General features: G+C 29.3%; 2 protein-coding genes across 8 annotated transcripts; both read right to left on the bottom strand.

The window, feature by feature from the left end:
* Positions 1-451: 451 nt before the first annotated feature.
* LOC109812917 (patatin-like protein 1) lies at positions 452-4,559 on the bottom strand. Of its 2 annotated transcripts, XM_029273050.2 has the most exons (7): positions 4,233-4,559; positions 3,675-3,856; positions 3,191-3,539; positions 2,633-2,923; positions 2,360-2,535; positions 1,874-1,946; positions 452-827 (listed from the first exon to the last, which is right to left on the bottom strand). In XM_029273050.2, exons 1-6 carry the CDS (start codon positions 4,365-4,367, stop codon positions 1,877-1,879), a joined length of 1,203 nt encoding a protein of 400 aa, XP_029128883.1. In that variant the 5' UTR covers positions 4,368-4,559; the 3' UTR covers positions 452-827; positions 1,874-1,876. The 2 variants fall into 2 exon arrangements, with proteins under 2 accessions (XP_029128883.1, XP_020232573.1); XM_020376984.3 differs by lacking the exon at positions 452-827 and having other exon boundaries at positions 1,679-1,946.
* Positions 4,560-10,061: 5,502 nt separating this feature from the next.
* LOC109814008 (ARM REPEAT PROTEIN INTERACTING WITH ABF2) lies at positions 10,062-18,009 on the bottom strand. 6 transcript variants are annotated; one of them, XR_002241045.3, is made up of 21 exons: positions 17,514-18,009; positions 17,219-17,376; positions 15,537-15,709; positions 15,336-15,456; positions 15,189-15,263; positions 14,987-15,081; positions 14,739-14,814; positions 14,356-14,463; positions 13,912-14,040; positions 13,712-13,780; positions 13,456-13,515; positions 13,184-13,307; positions 12,959-13,098; positions 12,288-12,351; positions 12,107-12,186; positions 11,758-11,822; positions 11,532-11,649; positions 11,309-11,433; positions 10,703-10,798; positions 10,559-10,618; positions 10,062-10,469 (listed from the first exon to the last, which is right to left on the bottom strand). XR_002241045.3 is itself a non-coding variant. In XM_020378346.3 (20 exons), exons 1-19 carry the CDS (start codon positions 17,758-17,760, stop codon positions 10,735-10,737), a joined length of 2,091 nt encoding a protein of 696 aa, XP_020233935.1. In that variant the 5' UTR covers positions 17,761-18,009; the 3' UTR covers positions 10,062-10,618; positions 10,703-10,734. The 6 variants fall into 6 exon arrangements, 3 of the variants coding, with proteins under 3 accessions (XP_020233935.1, XP_020233927.1, XP_020233914.1); XR_002241043.3 differs by having other exon boundaries at positions 10,559-10,621; positions 17,514-18,008; XR_002241042.3 differs by having other exon boundaries at positions 10,559-10,798; positions 17,514-18,008.
* Positions 18,010-27,596: the final 9,587 nt, after the last annotated feature.

Here is a 27,596-nt window from a genome sequence, read left to right as displayed (position 1 = left end):
ACATTAGTTTGTTCTGTTAAATGATGACGTGACAAACGAACTGCCACGTCATCACTCAACAGTGTCTGCCACGGCATTCAAGGAACTACCACGTGGACATGGTGATGACGTGGCAAACACTGTTGGGTGATGATGTGGCAGTCTGTCTGCCACATCATCACTTGACAGAGAGGGACCAATGTCAAGTACTAAATTGAAGGAAAAAAATAGTCAGGTTTTTAAAACAAAAAATAATAAATTAATAGGTAGTAATCTGAAAACTGACCTAATTGGAGGTAATAATCTGAAAAACCGACTTAATTGAAGGTAGTAATCTGAAAACCGACCTAATTGAAAGTAGTAATCTGAAAATTTTACAAGGATAAAAAATAATATTTAAAAATTTTAGAGAGATAAAAATAAAGAATATATTTTTGAAGAATTAAAATTAAAATTTATTCGTTTTACATAAACTAAAAAAATATTTAAATTTAAAACTTAATTATTAAATAATTATAATAAATAAAAATTGAACTAAATATAAAATTGAAAGAATCTTTAAAATTTCTTTCATTAATTTTTTTTTAAAAATACTCATGCAAAAATAATTCTTCATAATTTATACACAGGACTGGGTAGCAAAACATAATCATTCTGTTGTTGGAATTTAAAATACTGTTGAAAAGTGGCAAACTTAGGTACCTTTAGAACAATGTAAAACTTTTCGCATCTATTAACTAGATTTTAAGATGTCATATACTCACCAAATTCGCCAAACGATTCTGCGGGACTCCTTGGAATAAATCAGTGTTTTTAATTTCAGTTCCACTAATCCCTGCATTGTTAACCTGCATTGAACGACTTTTCTTAGTCCTTCTTTGGTATAAAATAAATAGAAAAAAAGAATTGAAAATGGAGAGAAAAAATTAGATAAGAAATGAAATTAGAAGATTGTTTAGTATAAAATAATTATCTCAGATGAAAAATAAAAAAAATGAGTTTCAAATCTTTTTATTTCCACTAGTAAGGTCGAGACACTTCGTGCTTTTATTAAAGATAAAATAAAATAAAAATTAAGTAATAAATATAAGTTGATCTAATGTTATAATTAGTCAATTAAGTCGGTTTTCAGATTATTACCTTCAATTAGGTCGGTTTTTCAGATTACTACTTCTAATTAGGTTAGTTTTCAGATTACTACCTATTAATTTATTATTTTTTGTTTTAAATACTTACCTGACGTTGGTCCTGCCACGTCATCACTCAACAGTGTTTGTCACTTCATCACCATGTCCATGTGGCAGTCCCTTGGATAATGTGACAGACACACTGTTAGGTGATGACGTGACAGTCTATTTGTCACGTCATCATTTAACAGAAGAAATTAACGTCAAGTACTTAATTAAAAAAATAATTTGTCAAATAATTATAAAAAAAAATTAAAAAGTAATAATCTAAAAATCAAGTTAATTTGAGATAGTTTAAACATATTTAAGCCTTTAAAGTATTGTCCAAGTTTCAAAAATAAAATAATCCAAACAATACGGTCCATTAAAAGCCCGTATATCACGAGTTCAATTCTCAGTATGCAGAGTAGTCCAAAATATTTTACTGTTACAACTCAACATTACGGAGATTTTTTTTTTCTTCTTCTTTTGTAAATACTTTAGAAAAAAACTCAAATAGTACTAATTAATCATAAAATAAAAAATCTTGATAATGAATATAAAAGAACAAAAACACGTTTACACATAAAAGAAATAAAGAATACATGAAATTGAAACCTAAATTTTATTCTCTACCAAACAAAAAAAAACCTAAATTCTATTGAGTAACATTAAATAGAAGAACTCTAAAACATAGAATGGAAACTCAGAATTCATGAACAACGAACGTCTCAGGTCTTGTCAGTGTGAGGAGATTTCAATTCTCGGAGCCTCCTTTCTTGTGAAAGTATTTTCGCAAACCTACAAAGATTAACACCAATATTAATTAATTTTACTTGCTCTGCTAAAGAGTATGAATGTGGTATAGTTTTTCACGAAAATTGCTGATATATTTTTGGAATTGTTTATGTGAATAATGTTGTTTTCATTATAAACAGGATCTTTGTCGGGTATTTTGTTTATTGTCTTTTAGAAATTAAAAAATCTAGAGTATCTAGGTACTTATAACATATTCTTTTGAATATATTTTTTCTTGTAATATGATAAAAGGATGCGTTATAAAGTATGATGACACCATTTCTCTTCATTAAAATTTATTAAAAATAAAAAATATATCATAAAAGTTCATAAAAATAAAATGAGACTCATAAGATTTTATGATTTTCAATAAATTATGCTACTGCTTATTTTGTCTATGTAGTTTTTAATGTTACCTTGTGAGAGCGTCTTGATTGGTCTCCCCATTTCCCAAGGGCTCAAGCAAACCCGTATCGAAATTGATCTGAGATACTGCTTTCTTCAACAACCTCTCTCCAATTTGGCTAAGTTTTTCCAAATTCTCTTTCGTGGCAATATCAAGTGATGATTCCGTACCCGTCAACGTATCGTCCTGTATGTTCATTCAATTTCCCAAAGACTATATTATTAATATTTTTATTATAAAAGAAAGGAGAAAGATTAGAGGTATTGGTAATTAATTACAACACCTGTATCCGGAGGTAATTATTTTGTGAATGTAGTGCTTGAGTGACAGTGGCAATATTGAAATCAACCATATCCCCACTGGATTGAGTAAACACATCTATCAATGGAGTGGAACCACAGTGGATTAACCAATCCAATACACCCCATTTTGCTGCCATTTCTGAATCCAATTTCTGTTCATTCTTGGGGGTCCCAGTGCCTAGAGAGATTATCAAGAAACGACCATATTCCATTGGCTTCATAGAAAATAACTCGGAATTTTCATTAATTACTTGATTCATGGCCACAAAACTCTGCATCATCAAATTCCCCAAAACGTAAATAATTAGTCCTCAATTGCTATTAGAAAATAAATATATGTAGTCTCTATTGAATTTTTTTTTTGAAAGGAGGTATAAATGTATAATTTATTTCCACTAATTTAGTCCCTACAGGAGTAAAGTATTGGTTCCTATAATAATATTTTCAATCGTAATTTCATACTGATGTAACACAAATTACTTGAACTAAAAATTTTCTAATAAATAGTAGAAAGAAATAGTTAATTTATAAACATATACCGGATTATTAGCACAAACGCCACCATCGATGAGGTTGAATTCTTTTATGTTCCCTTGTTGATCTTGGTTCTTGAAGTGGTAGGGTGGAAGATAAGTAGGTGCAGCAGAGGTGCCGAGGCATATATCAGAGAGTCGAGCATCCAAGCAAGGAGACCTCTTTATTTGATAAGAGGAGAAGATGATTGGTTGCAGAGTCTTTATGTCAAAGGTTGGAATCACAATATTCGTCAGCGTTTCATGCAAACGTGTCTCTCCTAGTTTCTCCCTCACCACTCCTTCAAGGTATTTTCCATCGTATTTCGGTTCTCCTAGTAATCTCACCAACTTTCTTATCGATCCCCACAGACCACTGCATGTGTTCAATTCAAATATAATTCATAAACAATTATAGCATTGATCTTATAATAATTAATGTGAGAAATGCTATCACTCTCTAATTAGTTGAAACTATGCTTTTATATATATATATATATATATACCATACCTGTGTTGTGGGAAAATGTTAGGGCAATGATCCAAGTAAAAGGGCTTGATATCCTTGGCAGCGAATAGTGGTCTCTGATTATGATTTGGAGCAGTTAACATGGCAGTTACAAGACCACCTGTGCTTGTTCCTGCAATCACATCAAAATAGTCTGCAAGCCTTACATCCTCACCGTCCAACTCCTGCATGCATGTATATATAGATTGTCGTTAACATGTTAGTGTTAATTAACCACAAAGTAAGATAATCTGTTTTTCCTTCTGAGGATCACTATATATATACACTCTACTTATTATAACACACTTTTCAATCCAACCATTCATACTAATATAATAATTATTTTATTTTTATAAAACGAATTTATGATATATCAATTTTATCTTTATCATTTATCATTAAGTTATCATGAGAGAAATAAAATATTAATAAAGTTGATAAATAGCAACGAAAGACTTAAAAGAGATGAGAACAATGTATTAAAAATAGAATCGACACACCCTAATTAGACAGAAGCACATTATAATGTAATGACATGCACATATAACATATGGTATATACCTGAAGCTGCGCTTCAAGAAAAGCTAGAACAGTTGCGGGGATAATGCCCCTGATACCACCTCCGTCGATGCTGAGAATAGTGACCAAGTTTCCATTGCTCGGATGCTGTAGGACTGATGATTTTTTTCTCTCCATATATTATTGATCACTAACTTAATTACTGTCTGAATATACTTGAAAATTTGAAGTTTATCTGTAAGGTTATATTTCCAAGGAAAGCCAAATATAATATGGAAGCTTTAGAATTGTTTGCAATATGGAAAGAAGAGCGTAAAAGAAATCTAGATTTACGTTTTCGTTGGATGTTTGATTCGTTTCGTTACCGTCCTATTTATAGGGCAATTTAGATGGCATCGTATTTGCGGCTTGATTTTCATATTCCAACACAATTGGATAAGAGAATTTATAAAGCATAAGAGAAACTAAGGATAGAAAAGGAAATACGTAAAGTTCAAATCATTTTTTATCTATCAATTTACATTGACAATTAGATAGATTAGTATCAAGAAAAATAAAAGAAAATAAGTGAATAATATATTACATTTTTTTCTTTGTATATAAAATTACTAATTTATTTTTTAAAAATTATAGATAAATTTTCTTAAAATTATAAATAGATTTTGTTGAAAAATAGAAACCTAATCTATCAATTAAATGTTTATATTATATAGATTAAATAATTTGTTTTAGATTCTTTTCTCTAAAGGAGCTATACGAGCAGGAACATCCAATCGATTTGCATAAGGTTCCACGTTCAATAATGTATGCTCCAAACATCGTTAAAACAAAAAAAAATAATAATAAAGGGGAAGATGAAGAATTACACGTAGACTTTTGCAAATATTTTTTAGTTACTGAAGGCACCTGTAATTTCTACCAATAATGTGTTTCATAAATGATATAAGTTTTAACTGTGGTAATTTCTAAGAAAAAACTTTGGTGACACCCTATATCGCTAGGCCACTTTGGCTTTGTCGGAGTAATATAAATATAAATTAAAGATTAAAACAAAGAAATTTGATAAACAGTTTTAAAAGTTGATTTATTATGCTGTAAAACTTTTTTTTTTACCTACTGTAAGTAGTTTAGGATAATATTCGTTCTAAAACTTCCACCAAATCTAAATCTAAATTATTAAATAAGCATAGATTATTTGACATATATAATACATATAGTAAATTATTTGATTTGATTTGAAAGATTTTTTTTATAAAATATTATTATATAAGGATAAGATTCGTTTATATTACATCTAAATCTTTAGATATATATCAATCTCTCCCTACCTAACTACTAGACTAACCCTAGTAATCCTATATATATATATATATATTAACTTATATATTTGACACAACCAATTCAATATCTTTAATCAATCAGTTAAAAGCGTGATTTGATTTACTGTAAAAAAAATTATTTGATTTAATTGATTATATTATTTATTTATTTAGTTTTTTTAATTAATTATAAAAATATTAAAAGATTAATTTTACACAAAAAAAATTTTTGTACATAGATATAATTATATCAATTTTGTAGCGTTTTATTGTAATAAATTAATGAATTTCTCGAACTAAATACATTGAGACTTAAGTACGAATGGTAATACTAACTGGATCAATGTATGTTGGTACTAATGAATCTTTTAAGATTTAATGAAATAATTAAATCATTTGAGTTAATTGTTTGTTCAATAACTTAATTTTTTTTTAAAAACAATTCTTTACGTAAATTATTTATAGATTAATTTGATTTTTACATTTTTAAATAAATAATAGTGTATATATATATATGTGTGTGTATATATATATTAAAAATTATTTACTGTTTTTTAACTGTAAGGAAAATTAATCCATAAATAATTGATGCAAAGCACACAATCTAATAATATATTAAATTAATTTTTTATTTATTAATTAAAATTAAAAAATTTACTTAGCAATATAAATTTTTTAAAATTAATGTTATTATATATAAACTATATATTTCTAAAAGGATTCGTAAAATTAAAATAATCTACTAATAATTATTGTAAATAATTATTGCTAAAAATAATAATTAATCAATCAAATAATCAACTCAAATGATTTAATTATATATATATTTTAGTATTTATTACAAAAAATTCATAGAAACTAATTTATTATTTTCCATGGTTAATTAATATAAAAATTTAATAATTTTTTTTAACTAGATCAAATCAAACAATTTTGTTGATTATTTATAATTTATTAATTGAGTGTTACAAAATTTATCAAAGTTACCATATATATTAAGTTACTGTATACTGTAAGATTGAGGTCTATTAACAAATTAGATTTGGTGTAAGCCTTTTATACTTGGGCTAAAAGGATATGAGAAAATTTTGATTTTATTCGTTGTGATTTTGGATTCGTTTGTTTTTAAAAAAATTCTTGTAAATACATTTTTAAATAAAATAAGTACTTTTTTATTTTTTAATGTGTTTGTCTAAATTAAAATTAAAAAAATTATAAAATAAAATAAAAAAACAGTTTTCTGTTTTTTTAATTTTATAATCAACTCTTATCTGCTTCTTAAAAAATTATTTTTTTTAATAGCATTTGTTTGAAAATATTTCTTTTTAAGTTTAATAAATGGACCCTTTCCTCTTCTCTAAAATATGAAATAATTGATTTTATATCTAATATCCATTTTAATTCATGTATATAAATTAATAACATTCATTTAAAGATTTAGAATAAAAAAAATTAAGAGTGACTTATGTTAATATGGTATCATTAAAGAGACCAAAAGTAATAATTTAATTTAAAAATAAAAAAAATTACATTTTTTACAAAAAGTAAAATTTATTCATTTTACAAGAACAAAAACATATTTAATTCTATACAATAAGTTTTATTTAATTTTATTTTTATAACCTGTCCCATGGCCATGCACTCTAAAGTCTTGATGGTAAATGGTAAACGCGAGGCATAAACATATGACATATGCCACTTGATCATGATGTGCTGGCCAAGCAACAGGAACATTAGATGGCTTCGTGAATTACATAGTTAGCAGGCAGCCAAACAAAACACTATTAAGGCCTAACGGTGAGGAGGGCAACATAATCCAAATTATTAAATATGTACGTATTAAAATTAATTTATTCATAAACTTTACATTAAAACATAAAGTTAATTACAATGGATATGCTAAATTGATTTTAGGTAATAACACAAGAAGCACTCCATCGCTTGGGTCTTTTAGACTTGGAAGTAGGAACTTCGTGACAACTTTATTTGCATGCAAAGCAATAGAGCCAGCACACGTATGTTAGGTTATCTTATGTCAGAGTTTTTCCTTTTATTACAAGTTTACTTGTGTGTGTGTGTTGCTCAGAAGAAAAAAATCAAGTGCTTCACGATTATAAGTTTACTTGATTTCTCAATTTCTAGTCATGTGTTCAGATAAAAGAAAGATAAAATTCATGTTAGTAAATATATATATATATATATATATATATATATATATATATATATATATATATATTTCTCAATCTACCCCCCTTGGACTAGTTTTTTTTATTTATTATTATGACAAAAGAGGGAGTAAGCAAGCAAAGGAGTATTTTTTTTTCTCTTGACTTTTAAGCTATAATCTCAAGGGGAGATTGTTTTTCTAAACTCTCACAATTTATACACTACATGATTTTTATCACACATGTTTTATATTATATTTTAATATGATAATGATTATATGTTTTGTATGGATATATATCATCTAAAATGAACACTACTAGATCTTATGCGCTTAAAAATATGTTTTTCAAAAATGTATTTGTCACCATTAAAAAGAGAAAGAATATTGGATTAATGGATGAACTAAGATCCCTCAAAAAGTTATGTTTTAATGTTAACAAATTCAAACATATTTGTAAAAGATATGTATAAAAGATCATATGTCTAAGACAATAACTTTAAGAAAATTTTGAAAGATGAAATGCATAATAACCCCTCAGACGGAATATTTTGTCTATTTGAGACAAATACTTTAGATATCACATTTAATATGTATGATATTTCTATTATATGCTTTCATATTATTCATTAACATAGAAAGAATAAAAACTTTTTTAATACTTGAAATTCATAAAGGAATGATGATTTTCCTTTTATCCAAAAAAGGACAAGCAAATATTTGAAGGTATGTGAAGTCGTTTAAAAAGTCATTTTTGATTGGTATGTGCAACAATTCCTTCCTTTTTGTACCATAAAGATGATAAGTAACTTTCTGGATTAATTAAGAAGTGATCATTTGGTAAAATATATTTGATACATGCATTTATTACACCAATGAACACTTAACTTTACAAGGAAAGAAGACGAAGTCGATGAGTAATATTCAAGGATTTGCTACAGTTATCTTCGAATATCACCTGTATAAAGGAGTTTGATCATCACAAAGAATAGAGAAGGACCTTCATAATCATTCTTTATAAACTCTTTATAAAGTTTTGCAATCAAAACTTATATCACATCTTGTGAGTAAGATGGTGTTTGTTATCTTTACTCAGCTTAAATTGAGTGTTTAGCTTGAAGCTTAGAAGACATTGTGTTTAAATAATACTTAGTGTTGAAGTTCGAAGAGATTTTGTTTTTTAAATAATACTCTAATAGTTTACTTGAAGAAACAAATCAAAAAATAGTTAGGTTGAACCAGAAATAACTTGTAAAATAATATTTGTGTCTTTATAAAAAATGGTAAAACTTGATCAAGTTAATCAAAAAATAGGCATAATCTCTATGGTTGATAAAAATATTTCATGTGCTTTGATTTACTTCTTTTACACTCTTTTAGACTTACATTACTATTTCATTGTATTGATTTACTTTATTTACATTCTTTTAAACTTTCATTACAATTTCGTTGTTTCAAAAAAACATTGTATTTTATATTGACACTATTTAACCCCCTTTTAATTTTTCTTTTCTCCACAAATACCTCTCCTCATAAATTTTATAGATAAAACTTAAAAGTTCCTTTTTAAGAGTTTTGATAAAACTTAAAAACCTTCAACATATGTTTATTGTGAAACTTGGTATATATCTCCATTCATATGACCCTCTCTCATTTAGGGCCATTATCCCTTCTACCAACTTGTAAAAAAAATAAAAATAAAAATGGTACTTTGCTTGTTTCTTTTTTTTTTTTTCTTTTTACTTTTTAAGATTTTGATACAATGTATAAGAAATACAATAATGTGTCTAATTTCATAAAATAAATTATGTAATTTTTCAATATATCCTTAAACCTTTATATTCTCACCAATAATGAGAAAAAAAATAATTAATATTATATTAATATCGTAAAATAACATTCAAATTGAAAGACAAATTCCTAAAGCACCAAACAAAATAGTACGGAATAAGTAGTTATTATATGGAAAAGAATGATAATTTTACAAAATTAATTTTATATTACATAATTAATTTTATACTACATAATTAATGCTATATTAAAAAATTAACAAAACAATTATTTTAAAACATTTTTTTCACACACAACACTTATTATCGAACAGCTATCGTTTACTTTTAACTTAACTGCTTTTATCCAACACTTCTAGGTCTATAAACATTTTATGCCAACTATTTTTGTCCAACAGACTATCTTTACCATCTTCTGGCTTCAGCGTTTCAATAATTCCTTCCGAAGTCGGGCTGGGTACCTTCCCCCGGTGCAAGGCATCAGAGGACTCTTCAATCTTCATGCTTGGATTATGCAAGCACCGAACATCTCTGTTGGCCATTGTCGAGCGTTGATGTGATACACATGCTTTTACGGTTAGTAAGAAGTCAATTAGGGTTTGCAGCTTAATCACTAGTCAGTTACGATAATTAGATCAAAGCTAACTGTATACATATGACACTTCCAGTTTCTGCCATCAACTAATTATTTCTTTTCAATCATAAATCAAAAACTCTTGTTGCTGGACTATATGCATAATATAGTAAAATTTTGAGCAGCGTCAGAAGCATGCCTTCGGACATCCGAATATTTAAATGAAGTAATTGCAACAATAATTTACAACAGATTTCCATGTCATATGACAGGATTTAATGGTCCGGCGGAAGTTATCACAGCAGCTCAATTTCCTTGCAGAAAACCAACTTTTCGCCATATATACATTCGGGAAACAATATTCACACCTATAGTCATGAAGTCAACAATGGTAATTTCCTCACGTAGTCATCTGAGAGAACTGTCAAGTCACTATCACATTGCAAGAAAAAAAAATGTTCGTGAAGGTCATATTTGCTATATCTATGATAATGACATTACAGACAGAAAGGGGCTTACACCTCATTTAAAAAGAGAAGTATGACTTAGGCGTTAGATATTTCTTTTGGCCAAGCTATCCCCTTCTGGTTCAACAAAAGAAATAACATCATCTACATTCTGTACAACACAATTGGTTAGAGGTCAAGAATAGAATGGATGCATACTACAGTCGGTTGTTATGGGAGTTGTTGGCCTTTTACAGAGTTTGAACAAAGTAATTGCGGATCTCTGGTATTATTCGCTGAATCAGAAGAGAGTGCCTACAAGCAGAAATATAAGGTGAAGAATTAGTCCGTCACAAGCCTTGTTAAATGTGTGAATTACAATCATCATATTCATAATTTAAGTACTACGGCAACATCCAGAAACCCTGCTTAAGCAACCTGAAACTGAACTATCCAGTTTATTTCAAACCAAAAGTTGGCCTTATTTTTGTTTAAAAGCAAGCAGAACTAAGAACACAACTTAATATGCACAAAAAATGAAATAAACAGCAAATGCCCAGCTATATATATAAAACACAAGTCACCACACTCCCCCCAAATAAAAAATAAAATAAAATAAAACCAGCACATCATTCTTCATATTAGTATCCAATCTGAATACCGTACAATAATAAACCATGTTTAAAGGAATATCGGAACAAGAAAACCTCGTCAACACTACTAAGTCAGATAACCAAGTTCATTATACACGACTATGAAGATATTGTAGGGTAAAAAAACACCCACAGGAAATAAAGAACAGGATTGAGGGAAACAGATCAGTACCCTGGCCTTGCACTCAATTTATCAAATTGCTCCAAGATAAAAAGGATGCATGCATGCTTCAATGATATTGCATTGAAGGCTTCTGAAAGTTCATACATACTTGACACATTCTCTAACGATATATCCTGTGACAAAGACATGCGGTAATGAGGAGCCCACTTTCAACTCTAATATTTAGTGCAGGGATACATACACTAATATAAAAAAAAATTTCCTAGCTCACCTGTGCAATTGTGTACTCACAGAGTCTCTTAAGTCCTTCCAAAAGATATTGATCAGCTGCTCGAAGAAGATCCTGAGCAATATCCAGAGTGACATCAACTGATCCACAATATACAAATCTGGATAGATATCAAATAAACAATAAGATATAAGTTGTCCAGAAATTATTAGAAGCATTCACATTTCACAAACTTCAATAAAAAAGATGACTACAGAATTTACTAGACCTCATCATCAACTCAAAAACCTCCCATCTAATATTTGGAATCTCTATGTCTCTTGCCTCCTTCTCCTGTCATGCAATAAAACACATTTTTACATCACTGACAATCACTGGTAGTATGTACTAAATATTTAAATTCACCCCTCGAATCAACAGCTAAAACCATAGGTGATAAATAATTTACATCATGAAACCAAGTGAAGTCAATAAAGTTCTTTTTATGACCAACATACTTTTTTTGTAATGGTGTAAAGGAATTAAAAGATTGCTTCATGTGGCATCCTTATTCATTGAATGGGCTCTAAGGGTGGGGGCAAGGAGAAAGATAATTCATTGGTGAAGCTCAAACTCACCCTGTAACCACCATCAAACATTGCACGAAATGCATCTGAAGATGCAAGTAGACAAATCCTATGAGCATAAAATCGTTTGCCTGCAACAAAGAACAAAGGTTACCCAGTTAACTACACATGCCAACTGAAGCTACAACACCACATTTCAGGAGACGATATAATGTGGACAAAAAGCATCAACCTTCAACCAAAAAGGTAACATCAGACAATGTGGCATTGTTTACATACTGCTCTCCTAAATAGACCTGCAAGAAGAATAGTCTGTGATCATAAACATACCAGATTTTAGAAAATCCTTGTTCCAGAATTATTTAGCCAAGGCAGAGTGAAGAGGGAGCTTGTCATCAGGATTCTTATGTAAGTGGCAAGCATGTAAAACAGCAAGCAATCGCATTGATCATAATGACTGCCAATTGTTAGATCATTAAATGATTATAATTTAAATGGAATATATTTATAACTAGACATGTCATCAGTCATCACAAAATATCATATACAAATAATAAAAATTAAAAATATATTAGAAAGTCATTGTTATTGGCTACTAACTACTGTATATGACAATGGGATGAGAAGAAAATTTAAACAACAAAGTATTTCTACACATATGGTAGGATCCATATCAGTAAAACGGTGAATGAATGTGTTTAAAAAATCTTATCGGTGAAGAAAGTTTAAACATAAAACAGCGGATGCAATAATTTCCAATACCACGATGAAAGTAAAGGGAACAATAAAACTTGTGACATCAAGTACATATGGTCTGTTAAGATCATATCAAAGCACTTCCTTTTATAATTTAACTCCAGGCAGTAAAATTTTGAAAACTAATGACAAGCCAACAGGATTTACCTGTGGTGTTGGAGAAGGAGGAGCAGCATCCACAGGAGACAGGGTTGAGGCTTTATTGGCCAACTTGCATAAAGCCACAGCACCATCAAGTTGCTGCTTAGAGCTAGATGAGCCAAGAAGCCCAAGAAGCAACTCAAGACCTGCATGAACAAGCGCAAAAAAAAGTTTATAAAACGAGAAGCAACAAGAACCAAACCCATTGAAAAAAAATACCAAGATGCATACCATAGTGATCAATAAAAATTTGTCTCTGATCATCTGCAGAACAAAGATGTGCAAGAGCCAAAGCAACTCGTCTTTGACAACCCTTTTCTGAAACTCGCATAAGATATAACAAATGGTTCAGCACCTACAAAAATGAAAAATATCCGATTACAAATTTGAACATGAACTTATAAAAACTGATAATCATTATATTAGTCAGTAGCACCGCCATCATTTTCCATGATATTTATTAACATCAAAATGCAGAAAGTAATGTGAATATGACATCTTACGCGGTCATGGATCTTCTCCTCTAATCTTTTCAACGTCTTGGCAACACAGTCTTTAGTTGCCTGCAATAAAAACCATATCCTTATTCCTTAAAGGTCAATATAGATCCAAGATTAATCTATTTTCCTCTTGTTCTTAAAATTACAAATATTTAAATGCAATTATTAAGTATTTTAATTCCCTTTAATATAGGCATCCAAGGGTAAAAGAAGAAACCCTGAAATCAAAGCTAAAGTAGGTATTAAAGAGAAAACTTACTTGAACAATAAATTCTCCATCCTGCAGTCTCTGAACTCCACCTACCCTAATGAAATCGGACACATTATCCTACGGGACAAAATAAAATAAATAACCAAAAAAAGAGAATAGTTAATTAACTTAAGTCTAGAAGTATCAAGGTTTTTAAGCAATTAGGACAGAAGATCTTCATTTCATTTGAATTCTCAGTTATAACATACCTCATTATCTGCAAGGCCATAAAGAGCAAAAGCAGCATTATGTTGCAAAGACCCATTTTTTGAGTCAAGAAGCTTGAGCAACGGCACTAAGCCACCATTGTGTGCAATACCAGCCTGGTTATGTGTGTCCTGAAATAAAGAAAAAAAAGATACATATATATTAGGCCAAAAGAAATGCATATGGTGTAAGGCTAATTTAATAGTGCATAGTAGTTGTATATAAAAAGTTGTAATATATTACTAAGATAACTTCCATTCTCAGAGATAAGCCTACTAAATATAAGAATTAATGCAAAGATGGAAATGAATGGAATAACTTACACATTCAAAAACTATTATGCAGATAAAGAAAATACTAACTTATTTCCAGGAATATATTGGCAACTTTACATTCCCAACTAACGCAAGTAAATTATAAAACCTGAAGAAGAAAAAAGGAACAACCTGGGCCAATCTCCCCAACGCAAAAGCAGACATTTCCCTGAGTTGTACATCAGGAGACTGAAGCATCTCTATCAAAGGTCGAACAGCACCTCTCTGTACAATGTGAACCTAAAAAAGACCATGTGGAATAAATGGTAAAAACTAGGGGCGACAGAATATAATATAAGATACATCATCTCAAGAGTAGCAACTATACTATCCAGTACTCTGACCATCAAAACCTTTATTTAGTAAGAAATAAATAATACAAAGCAATCAAACTTGGAAATGAAGATGTTATTGAACAATTTTCCCCTACTAAAGTTCAGTTATGAATTGTTTCCTTTCAGCCCCTCTTCACTATTCAGGCAAATAAGCCTTTCCATTCTGAAGCTTATGCTTACCTTGCAGTCTGAATCAGTTGCTGCAAATTGTCCAAGTAACAAGGCTGCTTCTCTCTGGCTTTCAGAACAGCAGGAACTGTTAAATAAAACATTATAACATATTAATTGAAAGATACCTTTCATGGAGTATGTCTGACAGAATATTATTGCCAAAAAAATAAAATGGGCATATAATAATAATAAAATAAAATCAAGGTAGAGAGGTAAGGGGCGTTGCAGTTTATCAGGGTCCAATATTGAGAATATACCTAAGTAATCCAATAACTGGCTGTAAAGCTCCAGCAAGAAGAACTTCTCTCTTTATATTAGGTGAAGAGTGGACTAGATTTCCAATCACACCAACCTGATAAAATCCAATTCATTGCATGTGCAATATAAGAGATGTGCAAAGAAAGAGCTCAAGGTTATTGCAAAATCTTGCATTTATAATTAAAGTTTCACAACCCATACCGCTTCATAATGAACAGCAGCATCTTCAGAACGTAGCATTAAAATCAAAGTTGGAAGAGCATCACAATCAACAATCTGGAAATTTAATATGTCATGTGACTTACTTGTAACATATACAAACCCCAACTTAAAGAAATGACCACTTACCTGATTTTTATTTTCATCATTTTTAAAAGCCAGGGTTCGCAGAGCACCAGCAGCTGCTCTTTGCACCTTTGCATCAGCGAAATCAAGCAAATGAACAAGTGGTGGAATTCCACCTTCCATCCTACAAATTAAGTTCAGATAATATTGAGAACAAAATCCAGACTAAATTTTAATATTTGGTATCACTTAAAGAAGCAAAACCTGACACGGGTTTTAATGCTGCTGTTCTCATGAGCAAGATTAGTAATAGCATCTGCAGCCCTTCTAATGAGACTATTAATTGCACGAGAAGTTAAGCCATTCTTGTGCCTCTTTAAAAGATCAACAAGATGTGTTAAGGCGCCACTGTCAACAATGAGCTGTTGATGCTCTGGCTGTATTAAGCATTTCAAATAAAATATTAGTTTAGCTATTATATGCTTGTTTTAACAGATAAATAAATTTGCTAGAAAAAAAAGGAAGAAAAGTACAACTAAATCTAAAAGTTACACGGCAATCATATGAAATTATATGTTATCTATATACAACAATAAAAACCCCATCAATTGACTGTTTGTTAAATCAAGTGGCTTCTTGCACCAAGTAGAATGCTTAAGGACATCCCCTTCCATTACTTCTACCCTTCATCCAATATATTGAGATTTGATTCAATTTGTGATCATTTAAAAATTTAAACAAGTTTTCAACAAGCATTTATTTTAAAGCATTTAAAGTATTTGAATCCAACAAGCAGTAATATTGTAAAACTAACATATCCCACAGTTTACAAGTTTTTGGTTAGGCATGTGTCATCTTTTCCAATAATTGCCCCCATCATCTTATCCTACCGTAACTTTTCCACCTAGACCCTAATTTTTACCCTTTGAAAATCTTCAGTGAAGTTATACCACTGCTGGCTACCATCAAAACCATAGAAAAAGGGTAAACTTAAGGTAGACAAAATGCCTCATCCAGTAAACAGATTGCATTCAGACAAACTCGTAATATCTAGTAATAGTAAATAAATGATTCCAAGCAACCAGCAGGCTTGATTTGATATGGCATATCCGCTTATGGAATTGATGCATGAGGACAAACCATATGCATTATTACCAATAACAATAGTTATATTCTCAGACGATTCTAAACCCTTTTTCCCTCACATCCTCTGTCCTTCTCTTTGTTTTAATTGATCCTCATCTTTTGAATGGGATAGCATGAAGAAATAGTACTTGCAAAATGGAACAGAACAGAACTGAAACTGATACAGGATGATGGAATAAACCTCCAACATTTCCATTCTCGTCCTTCAAATACATGCATAAGTTATAACGGAGAATTCAGAAAGGACTCCATTCAATTCACGATTATTATCATGCGAAAAAACACATATAATACACGAAACACGGTATTTAGCAAGACTACACACTCATGTATAATCTTTAAAGCCTCCCTTTACTATTATTAATCATTCGCACCATTTAGTCAGAATACTCCAATCCATTACAAATACCTGGGTCCTATTTGAATAAACTTCTCAATAAGCACTTACAAGAGAAGAAAACAAGAAGGTAAAAAGAAATGAGTTTCTCTCATAAGTTAAAACCAGCTTATGCACAAGCTAATTTTTAGAAGCTCTCATATTACTTCTTCAATAGCTGATTTTAACTTATGGGAGAAGGTTAGCTCTTTTTACCATCTTGTTTTATTCTCCATGAGTGTTTATTAAAAAAAAAAAATTAAACAGAGCCTAGGATTTACAATCATAATCTCGTATATATACTTCAGAACTTGCAGAACGCTAAGGAACATATATCAAAATTACAAAATAAAACAAGGTACGAGGTGTGAACAATTAAGTATGAAATAAATCCAAAATAAGAGTTAGAGAAAAATCAAAATACCTTGACGGCGAGAAGTCCTAGTGCGAAAGCGCTCCCTTTCTCAACCTCGTGCTCGAACGGCAATGGCTTCTGGACGCGGTCACTAAGAGGCGGCGCCTGAAGATGCTTCACTAAAGCCGGAATCGCACCTCCTTCAACAATCACGTTCACCACTTCCTCTGCAAGCACAAGCACCAATCGATTCACACACGCACATGCAACCGACACACAGAAACACTGAAGAAGAAACACCAAACCGCAACCGCAATCCAAACGAACGCAGCGACACGCGGCGAGATCGGAGGCGTCGATTTACCGTTCTTCGCGAGATCGGCGAGCGCGTGAGTGGCGCGCTTGGCCGCGGATCGGTCCGCTTCGTTCCACGTGAAAGTCGACTCGAGGATGCTCACCTGTTCGGCGACGTCGGAGAGGAGCGCCGCGCGCTCGACGGCGGTGGGCGGCGGCGGCGAGATCTGCCGCTCGTGGTGGTGTTCCTCGTCGAGCTTCCGCTTCTGGCCCTTGCGCTGGGAGAGGCTCTGATCTTGGCGCCTCTGAAACTCCATGAACGAAAGAAGCGAAGGAAAGTTCTATTCTGAACAGAGTGCTTCCTTGCTCTGGTTTACAGGAAGGAGCTAGAAAGAGAGGGTGGTCGAAATGGAATTACAGATTTGAATGGGCGACAGATGGAAGGGGTATTTTGGGAATATGTAAATTACCCAAAGAAGAAAAGGAAAAGGAAACAAGCACTCTCTCACTTTGAGGACAATGTGCTTGGCTTTCAACCGGCCGCATCATATCCGGGTCTGGATAGTGGCCAAACTGAAGAAGTACTATGCTGCACTTTTTTTTTTCTTCTTCTTCTATTATTAATAATTAATAACTACATCATATTTATGATCAGCTAAAAAATTATATATTATGACGCGTCAAATTAATTTTAGTTGTGAGAAAATATAGCTAAATAATAATGTTATTAGATAATTTAACATAGATAAACTTATTTGAGTTTCACATAATTTAAGCTTAGACAAGTAAAATTAGTTTATAATGTATCAGGGAAAAAATCTAAAGACCATTCTCTAACATATTATTCGAACGCACTTTTTTATTAATTTAATTTTATTAAAAATTATTAAATATATAAGTATTATATATTATTTAATGATTATCTCTATTAATTTAGTAATACTTAATAAATTTTAAGTAATAAGTGAATATGTTTAGAAGAATGTGTGCAAGTGTGTTGATAAAAACATTTTTAGTATTTTTTAAACAAAAAAATATATATGTTTAACTAACGATATATTTCTCTCTTCTTAATATCACATATTATCTCTTTTACATATACTAAAACAAATGTTAAGGAGGATACTAAGAATGATTCACATTTACATATAAATAAATAAAAAAACTTTTAGAGGAAAAATAGTTGTTACAAAACTTCTTCCTTTTTATATTATTAATAGATATAACATATTTTTTAGCTTAAATAATACAACACTTTAATGTAACTCATCATAACTTAACATAATATACTAACAACACAATAATTACATGCATTATCACACATGAACTAAAAACACAAGCATAAAACTTGTGTGCAACCATGATTTAGCTAAAATCACCAAGATCACCTCAACATACTCCATAACGACAAAATTTAGAACATCCATCATTCAATTTGAAATCAACCAACATAATAACATTTTGATTGTCATCAATCAACATACATCTCAAACAATTCAACATAATCAAAGTCTTGAGTTCCTTTACTTTTGAAATCGCCAAATCCGAGAAAAGAGGAAGAGTAGACGTCGAGTTTCAGAAAGCTCCATATCACACCTCAACAAAATGATCTTTAGTTAAGAGTTCTCGATCAACACTCAAGTACCAATGAAAATTTGTTTTCCTCTTGAGAAGTTTAGAAAGTAGAAGAAGAGGAAGTCAAAATTCGAGACCTTTTATTTTTTAGCTTGTCTAATGAGTTTATGAGTTTAGTTTTCAAAAAAAAAATCTTATATTTTTTTTCTCCTTAGAATCAAATTGGACATCTAGCCAAAAAATATTTAAACATCTAAAACTCATAAGAAATTACTTAATTTCAATGTTTCTCAACATAACATAACATAAAATTTAATAAAATGAACAACACTTAATAAAATCATATAGTGTTATAGTTGTATTTTATTTTTTCCCGCTAATTTATATTTAAAGATAAAATAAGAAAAATACATATATTTAAAATATAAATGTCATCTTTAAAAATAATAACCGTCTTTTTTGTTATGAAAACACTAATTTATTTATTTTTTATCTTTTCCCACTTTTCTGAAGAAAAAAAATTCAAACTTCTCACACATTCTTAAATATTACTCAAAGTCACTTATACCTCTAATTCTTAACCTCTCATATATATATATATATATAACACTTCAATTATTATTTTAAAATATAAAAATACAAAGTACTTTTTTACACTAATATTTTATAAAATAAATACTTATCGTGTAATAAAATATTAGTTAATATTAAATATACTTCCATACAGTATTTCTCAGTTACTTCACACTTCTGAATTTGAAAGAATAAATTTTAAAATTAAGCACAACCAAATCCGTTATAAAATCACTAGCATCAAATCATGATAATGTAACCACAACATGTTGACTTTCCGGTGCACTTGTACTGTTCCGCTTCCACCACACCTACGCGTTGAGTTTTCATTAATTTTTTTAAATAAATATATTTTTATATTATTTTTTTTATATTTTTTATATTATAATTTAGTGGTTAGGTTAGGAGGACTTGAGATAATTAGAAATATATGGAGTTAGATTTAATTCTCATTGTGATTATTTTTATAATTTTTTTTATCTTAAAAAAAAAACTAAAAAAAAATATAATTTAACTAACTAAAAGTAAAAGATAAGCATATTAATCACAATTTTAGCGGTGGGAAATTGAGACAATATATACATACAATCTTAAATTTTAACTTGTTATCGTGATTGTATTTTTTATACAGTAAAAAAAAATAGTTATGTTAAAAAACAAGCTCCTCTCAAATTGTTTTTTTCTCATAAAACAATATCATCTATTTGTATTTTTATTTTCATTTCTTAGTTTTTCACGTGTTCTCAGAAGGGAAAGGGATGAGTGTCATCATCACTGAATTCTGCACGTGCAGTACAAATAAATAAATACTAGTACTCACTTACTGTAAAACAATATTATTAATTATTTAAATTTTGTTGAGTTTTATTACGATAATTTTAACATCTATACCAACAAAAAACTATGGTAATATATATATATATATATATATATATGATAATTTTAATATCTATACCAAAAAAATTATGATAATATATATATAATAATCTTTAATTCAAGTTATTTAACACTTATATTGTTCAATTAAAAATTAGTTTTAATCTCTAACTTGAAAATGAAGTGACAATCCATTATATTACTTCGACGAGATTGATTCAGTAGAAGAAAAAAAAACATATTTCTTATATATATAAAAAAATAAATATATTATGATATAGGTAAACTTATGATATATTTATTCATTTATTAATAAAATTAATATGATTACCACCTTTAAGCCCAAGTGACAATGTTTGGTATTGTGAGTAAACAATAATTTTTGTTAGGTATTCGATTTTTTTTAATTGTATCTCAAAAAAACAATGAAAAAATTATATTTTTACATATATGAACTGAATGGATGCCTAATCTTATGTAAAAATATTAATAAATTTAACAAGATAATATTTATATCAAATTATTTTAAATTTCACTTTATAAAAATTAAGATAAACATTATTTTTTAAGAATAAAAGATTTTATATAAAATAAGTATCATTTTAATTTTTCACTGTAATATTAATTATATGTTTTTTATTTATACACCTAAGGGTATTTTTTAAAAATTTGTTGCGTTCCATTATTTATATAAAAAAATAATAATAAAATTAATTTTATAAAATTATTATTCACTTTTATTTGTTTATATGTAATATATAAAACATCTTAAAATGGCACTTATTAAAAAACAAATGAAGTAAAAGATAAAACAAAAATAATAATAATAAACTCTTAAAACATTGTCGTAACTATAAACTCTCTTGTCAAAAAAAATTTCTTAAAAGCTCTTTCATTTAAAATAGTTATTTTAATATATGTACATAAAAAAATTAATCAAATAAATTAATTTATCTTATATGTTACACATATAAAAATACTAGTAATTAATTATTATTTTATAGTGAAGTTAAACGAACAGTTTTTTTTTTTTTTGTATAGTATTACCTTGATTTTAAAGGGTAGAATTGATTATGGGGTTATGTAACCATACTTTTAATAACTTTCAAGTGATAAAGTAAAGTAAAATATTGATCTAAAAAAAAGAAAAAGAATACCAGGGCTATTTTTAACATATTTGTCGGGCCCACAAAAAACCTCTTTTTCATGTTTTATTGCATGCAAAATTTGCGGGCCTAAAGGGATCTTGAGCCTTGACGAACCAAACATATACATATTAGAAAAGTAAAACGGGGCCACAAACGTCAATTTCAGGAAAATGGCATAACATCGGTACAACCAAATGGATTACCCTAGAGAATCCAATGGACTCCCATTTATTTAGCACTAGTAGGGAAGATGCCACGATATGTCATGTTTCCAATACTTAATGCTATAATAATTTTTTTTATAGGCAAAAAAAATAATTAATCATAGAAAGTGAAAAGGGTACTCTAACTTATTACAAGAAAACACAACAACCAAAATTATAAAAAAGTCAACTTAATAATAATAATCTCGCCGATCCAATTTAACAAAAGTCAATCACAACTAATGTATTCCTACTACATCATAATGAGTTATTTAAATCTTAAAAACATGCAAAATAGCACCCATGTAACAACAAAATAAACCAACTCGATAAAAAGAAAACGACTCTCGTCAAAGGAAATAAACAGCCACCCTGCATAACCTTATCAAAGAACATAGTCCATCAATAATAAAAAAAATAACCTCTTAATCATTAGCGAAGAACATCAGAAACTAACATCACCAACAAAGATCACATTAAGATAAATTTAAACAGATAGAAGATTGTTCAGTCCAAGCGCATAAGTGATAAGAAAACTTTTGATCTATCACTTTTAACCATTTTCAAGAGCGGAGTTTTACCAGCTCAAACACATCTTATATAGATAAAAACATGTCCTAAAAAAAATAATGCATTCCGAGCTAACCAAATACTCCATAAAGCAGACAACCAAATCACATACCACCTATATCTCATTTTTGAATTACAGAGGCAACCACAGAAACTGATCAACATGAGCGATAAAGTTATTTGACAGCACAAATTGGAAACCACACCACTCAAAACAAAATATCCACAGATGATAAGAAAACTGACATTCAAAAAATATAAGTGAAGAAATCTCCACCCTTTGATTGCACCATACACATGAAGAATGAGTATCATGAAATACTTGTCTCTTGGCAATATTTACTTTAGTATGAATTCTATCTAACATTACCCTCCAAGCAAAGCAAAATATCTTAGAGGGCACCAAATGACACCAAATAAACCTTTGGGTGTCCTGAAGAATGAAAGAAAATAGATTAGGGTGGAATGAAGGCCAAATTTCAGTAAGACAAGTTTACCACTAAAGGATAACAATTTACTCTTCCAGATACGTGAATGTGTATCATATTTCATATATATAAAGGTAAACCAACTATACAAATATATGCAATGTAAATACAATAATTTAATAAAAGTAAATTATACAACCTAAGTTATCAACCAAACAACTTCTGTGTAAAGTACTACATAACAATAACACCAAAATATAAACACCATCACCATCCTCCTGATAACCACCTCAATGTAGCACTTCACACCTATTTCTGCTCTACTTTTATATCACGTACAATCATCACAGTCTAAATCATATGAAAACACGTAGTGGTAAACAAAAAGTTCAAAGAAACAACATATATAACAATAAATATAAGCAACGTGGTACATCATCATGTCTTTTTCTTAACCAACATCAAGCTCCACAACACATTCAACTACAACACAATGTCAACTTAAACAACACAACGTCAACAACTTAGATTTCAACACATTTCATCATAGCTCAACATCGTATATGAACAACCTAACTAAATCAACACATTATATGCACAACACAATAATTATATATGTCATCATGCATTTCAATTAAGAGATCTCCTACAACACAAGTAAACAGTTTAAGTGGTTTGATTCTACTGGTTCATCAACACAAGGTGGTCTTTGTGGACTTACTAGATCAACATTAAATCTAGATATCAATTCACAACACATGATTTTTTGGACATCCCCACTTAAGTTAGGAAGTCTGGTACTATTGTTAAGGTAGAACAACTTGGGTACATATCTACCACAACATTAGTTGGCTTAACTAAGCCTCTTATGGGATTAGCCCACTAACTACTCTCAAATAATATGCCCTTTCAATACTCAGTTAAAAACTAAGCTCCCGACCTCATACTTTACTCGGTTGGTCACTCGTAATCAACATAGCTTGACCTTGCCCACATACAATACCAACTAAGGTCGTAGAGGAGATTCAATTATCTTTTTCAATGGTCAACTTTCCAATACAGATTTTTAACAAATTGGGCTCTTATAGCACCACGAGACAATATCCGCACGATGAGATATGCAACTTTAAAACAACCTCTCTTATAGTCCTACATTGATTAACACAACTATTAACACCATGCCTAAATGTCTAAAACATTCTTAACATTCATCATTTCAACACATAACAACATCATGCTTAAAACGTTTTCAATACAACTACACCATCAACACACAACATACAACACACATCATGCAACTCACCTCACCTCTAACTTTTGACCATTGATCATCTCTAAATATCATTATATATCAACATAACAAGCGATGTTTAGCAACTTAAAACATGCATTAGACTACTTAATTCTACTCATTTCCTTCAGCTCATACTATAAACAATAATTTAATAAATAATTAGCACCTGGCGTCATATTCCTAGCGCTCGACTTCATCAAAGTAGGAAACCCTCAACCTCACCCACGCTTGGTGCCACACAACTCGTGTCTGACGTAGATTAGGTAAAGGTCCCTAAGACCTTAAGACCAACGTGGCAAAGTCTCACACTTAACCTTATTTAAAGTAGAGTCTCTAGCTGACTCATGCCTAGCGTCACCATACCAATGCCCGACGTCAACTAGGCAAAGAGTTCTGACTTGGTCATGTTAGGCACTTCCAAGCATGCGACACTATAAGTCAACTATATATATATGTGTATATATATTTCACAAACAACATATAAATGCAATCAAAATCAACATGCAACAACTATAAAATTTTCGATTCATTATGCTTCAAAACCCTAAACTTGGGTCATTCCACTTAAAATAATGCAACTCAATAATAATTCAAATTGAAATCAACCACAACAATGTAGCAACTTCACAGTGTTAAAAATTTCCAACTTCCTTTACCTTTGAAACAAAGTGAAACAGGGAAGAAAGGAAAAAGATCTTTGAACAACACCATAAAGCCTGTATGGATAACCACTCAATTCAAGCTCTTATGGACTTGAATCCATAACAAAACAACTAGAATCAGGTTACGAGGAAGGATCTCTCTCATAAGATAAAAGTTGGAGATGAAGAGAACTTACTGTTCCAAAGCTTATCTCTCTAATTCATCTCTTTAGGTTTTTTAAGACTTGAATTTATGAAGTTTAATTATAAACAAAAACCTTATATATTCCTTCCTCTGGGATCAAATTGGACTTCTACCTAAAGAAACCTTCAAAACTACCCAAACTCATAAGCAATTATTCGATTCTAGAGTTTCTCAACACCAAATCAATGGTCTACACATCATATAATTAATTAAAACAACAACCACACTCTACAACTCACAGTATTATAGAAGAGACACTTCGTACCTCTTAATTATTTTAAAAATTTTAAAAATTAAATAATAATAATAATAAAAATAATGAAGTGGGTAGTGAGTAGTTATGAAAGAGTGTGACAAAGTCACTAATTTGCTAGATTTTTTTAAAAATTAAAATAAAATAAGAAATGATGAAGGGAGTAGTCATTGGAAGAGTGTAAGGAGATTACTAATTATGTGAGAAAAAATATTAAAAACTCTTAATTTTTTAATTTTTTTCCAAGATTGAAAGGATTTAATGGTCTAATTGAAAGTAAAAACCAAAAAAAAATAATATCTCCCTTATATATTGATAGAGATATATTATCTCTCTTTTTAAAAAAGTAATATACAGTGAAGTCTATTTAATAGACTTTATTTTTTTATGATTATTAATAACCTATGTAGTAAGTTTTAATTCTCTCTCTCTTTGGATCTAAACTATATTTTGGATGAGGAATTTTAATGGAGTAATTCATTTATTTGAAGAATTTCAAATTCTTTGAGGTGAAATACTTTGTTTGGATGGAGAGTTTACAAAGAATTTGAAATCCAAGCATTTGTGAAATTCCTTGAAATAGTAGAATTTCAAATTCTCCCAAAAAAAGTAAGAATTTAAAATTCCTCATATTTTTTTCCCTTATTTCACTTATATATTTTATCTCATATCTTCATATTTTTAATTATTGAATATTCAAAAATACTTTAAAAATTATTAAATATTATCTAATATTAATTTTTAAAATTACTAAATATTTAAAATTTGGTTAATTTTTATTTTTATAAAATTTTGTTTAAAAATCTCAACATATAAATATATTTTTAAAATCAATTTTATTATGATAGAATCAAATTATCATATCCAAATTAAAAATTAAAAATTTTAAAAAAATTGAATTTGACTTATCCAAACAAAATATTTTAAGAATGATAGAAATTGAAATCAAAATAATTCAAATACCAATAATTTTAAATTTCTTAAATTTGTAAAATTCTTCGTCCAAACACACCAAGGGTGTGTTTGGGTTACCATTCGATTGAACGCAATTTACTTCTTTTTTTTCTTTTCAATCTATCAGTGTTGTTGTTTATTTGTTTTGTGTTTTGAAATGTGTAAATCAATGTTTGATACCTTTCTAACAACAATCCAAACACACAATAAATCAATCCTAGACTTGATATGTCTGTTGGGCTTAGATAAAGGAAAAGTTGAAGCTTCGGACTCTAATGGACGGGCTTCAGCTAAAACTACAAGGTTGATGATATATACACCTCCATTTTTTTATACATACACCCCCTTTTTAAAAAAAATATTAAATTCTTAAATTATCCTTAATATTATTTGAAATAAAAAAATTATTCTGAAAAGTGTTTTTCAAAGGTTGATGATATATACACCTCCTTTTTCCTATAAGTACACCTCCTTTAAAATAAATAATTAAAATTTTAAAATATTCTTAATTTTTTGCTTTTTTAAATTTTACATTTACAATATTTAATTTAGTACTTTTTTTTTACAGATCTTTCTTTTTTCTTCTTTTTTTTCTTTTTTTAATTTTTACATGCACCCTTTATCTTTCCTTCACCCCACCTATTTTGGTAGCATGTAAAAATTGAAAGAGAAAAAAAAAATGTGTGAAAAAAAAGAAAAAAGTAGAAAATTGAAAGTTAAAGGTATAAAATTAAAAAATTATATAATATTTTATAATTTTTTTAAAAAAATAAAGAAGGTGTACTTATAAAAAAAAAACAGGAGGTGTATATATCATGAGCCTTCTGAAAAGAACTTTCCGTCAGAATAATTACGAAAAGTACTTTTCAGAATACTAAAATTACTATTCCGGAAATAACTTTCCGTCAAAATAATTATGGAAAATACTTTCCGTAACACTAGAATTACTATTGCGAAGAATTCTTTCCGGAATATTAACAGTGTGTGTATTTGTTACCATAATTCCGGAAAGAACTTTCTGCAATAGTAATTTTAGTGTTACGGAAAGTACTTTCCAGAATTATTCCGACGGAAAGTTATTTCCGGAATAGTAATTTTAGTATTCCGGAAAGAACTTTTCATAATTATGTACAAATACACTTCCGAAAAAAATTTTCCAGGATAATTTTTTTTTATTTCAAATAATATTAAGGATAATTTAGAAATTTAATATTATTTTTTTAAAAAAGGGGTGTATGTATAAAAAAATGGAGGTATATATACCATCAGCCAAACTACAACGTTTTGTATCTTCAGCCTACTTTCAGCAAATACAGTTGGGCCCAATTAAACAAAAAAGGAGATTAGTATCTATAAAGTGATACTGTTCCAAATTAATTATAAATGATTGATATTTTCACCATAAGATTATTTTAAAATTATTATTATATATA

The sequence above is a fragment of the Cajanus cajan genome, chromosome 7, assembly GCF_000230855.2.
Source record: "Cajanus cajan strain Asha chromosome 7, NIPB_CcT2T_4, whole genome shotgun sequence".
NCBI lineage: Eukaryota > Viridiplantae > Streptophyta > Magnoliopsida > Fabales > Fabaceae > Cajanus > Cajanus cajan.
This window is presented reverse-complemented; position numbering and strand designations above follow the sequence as displayed.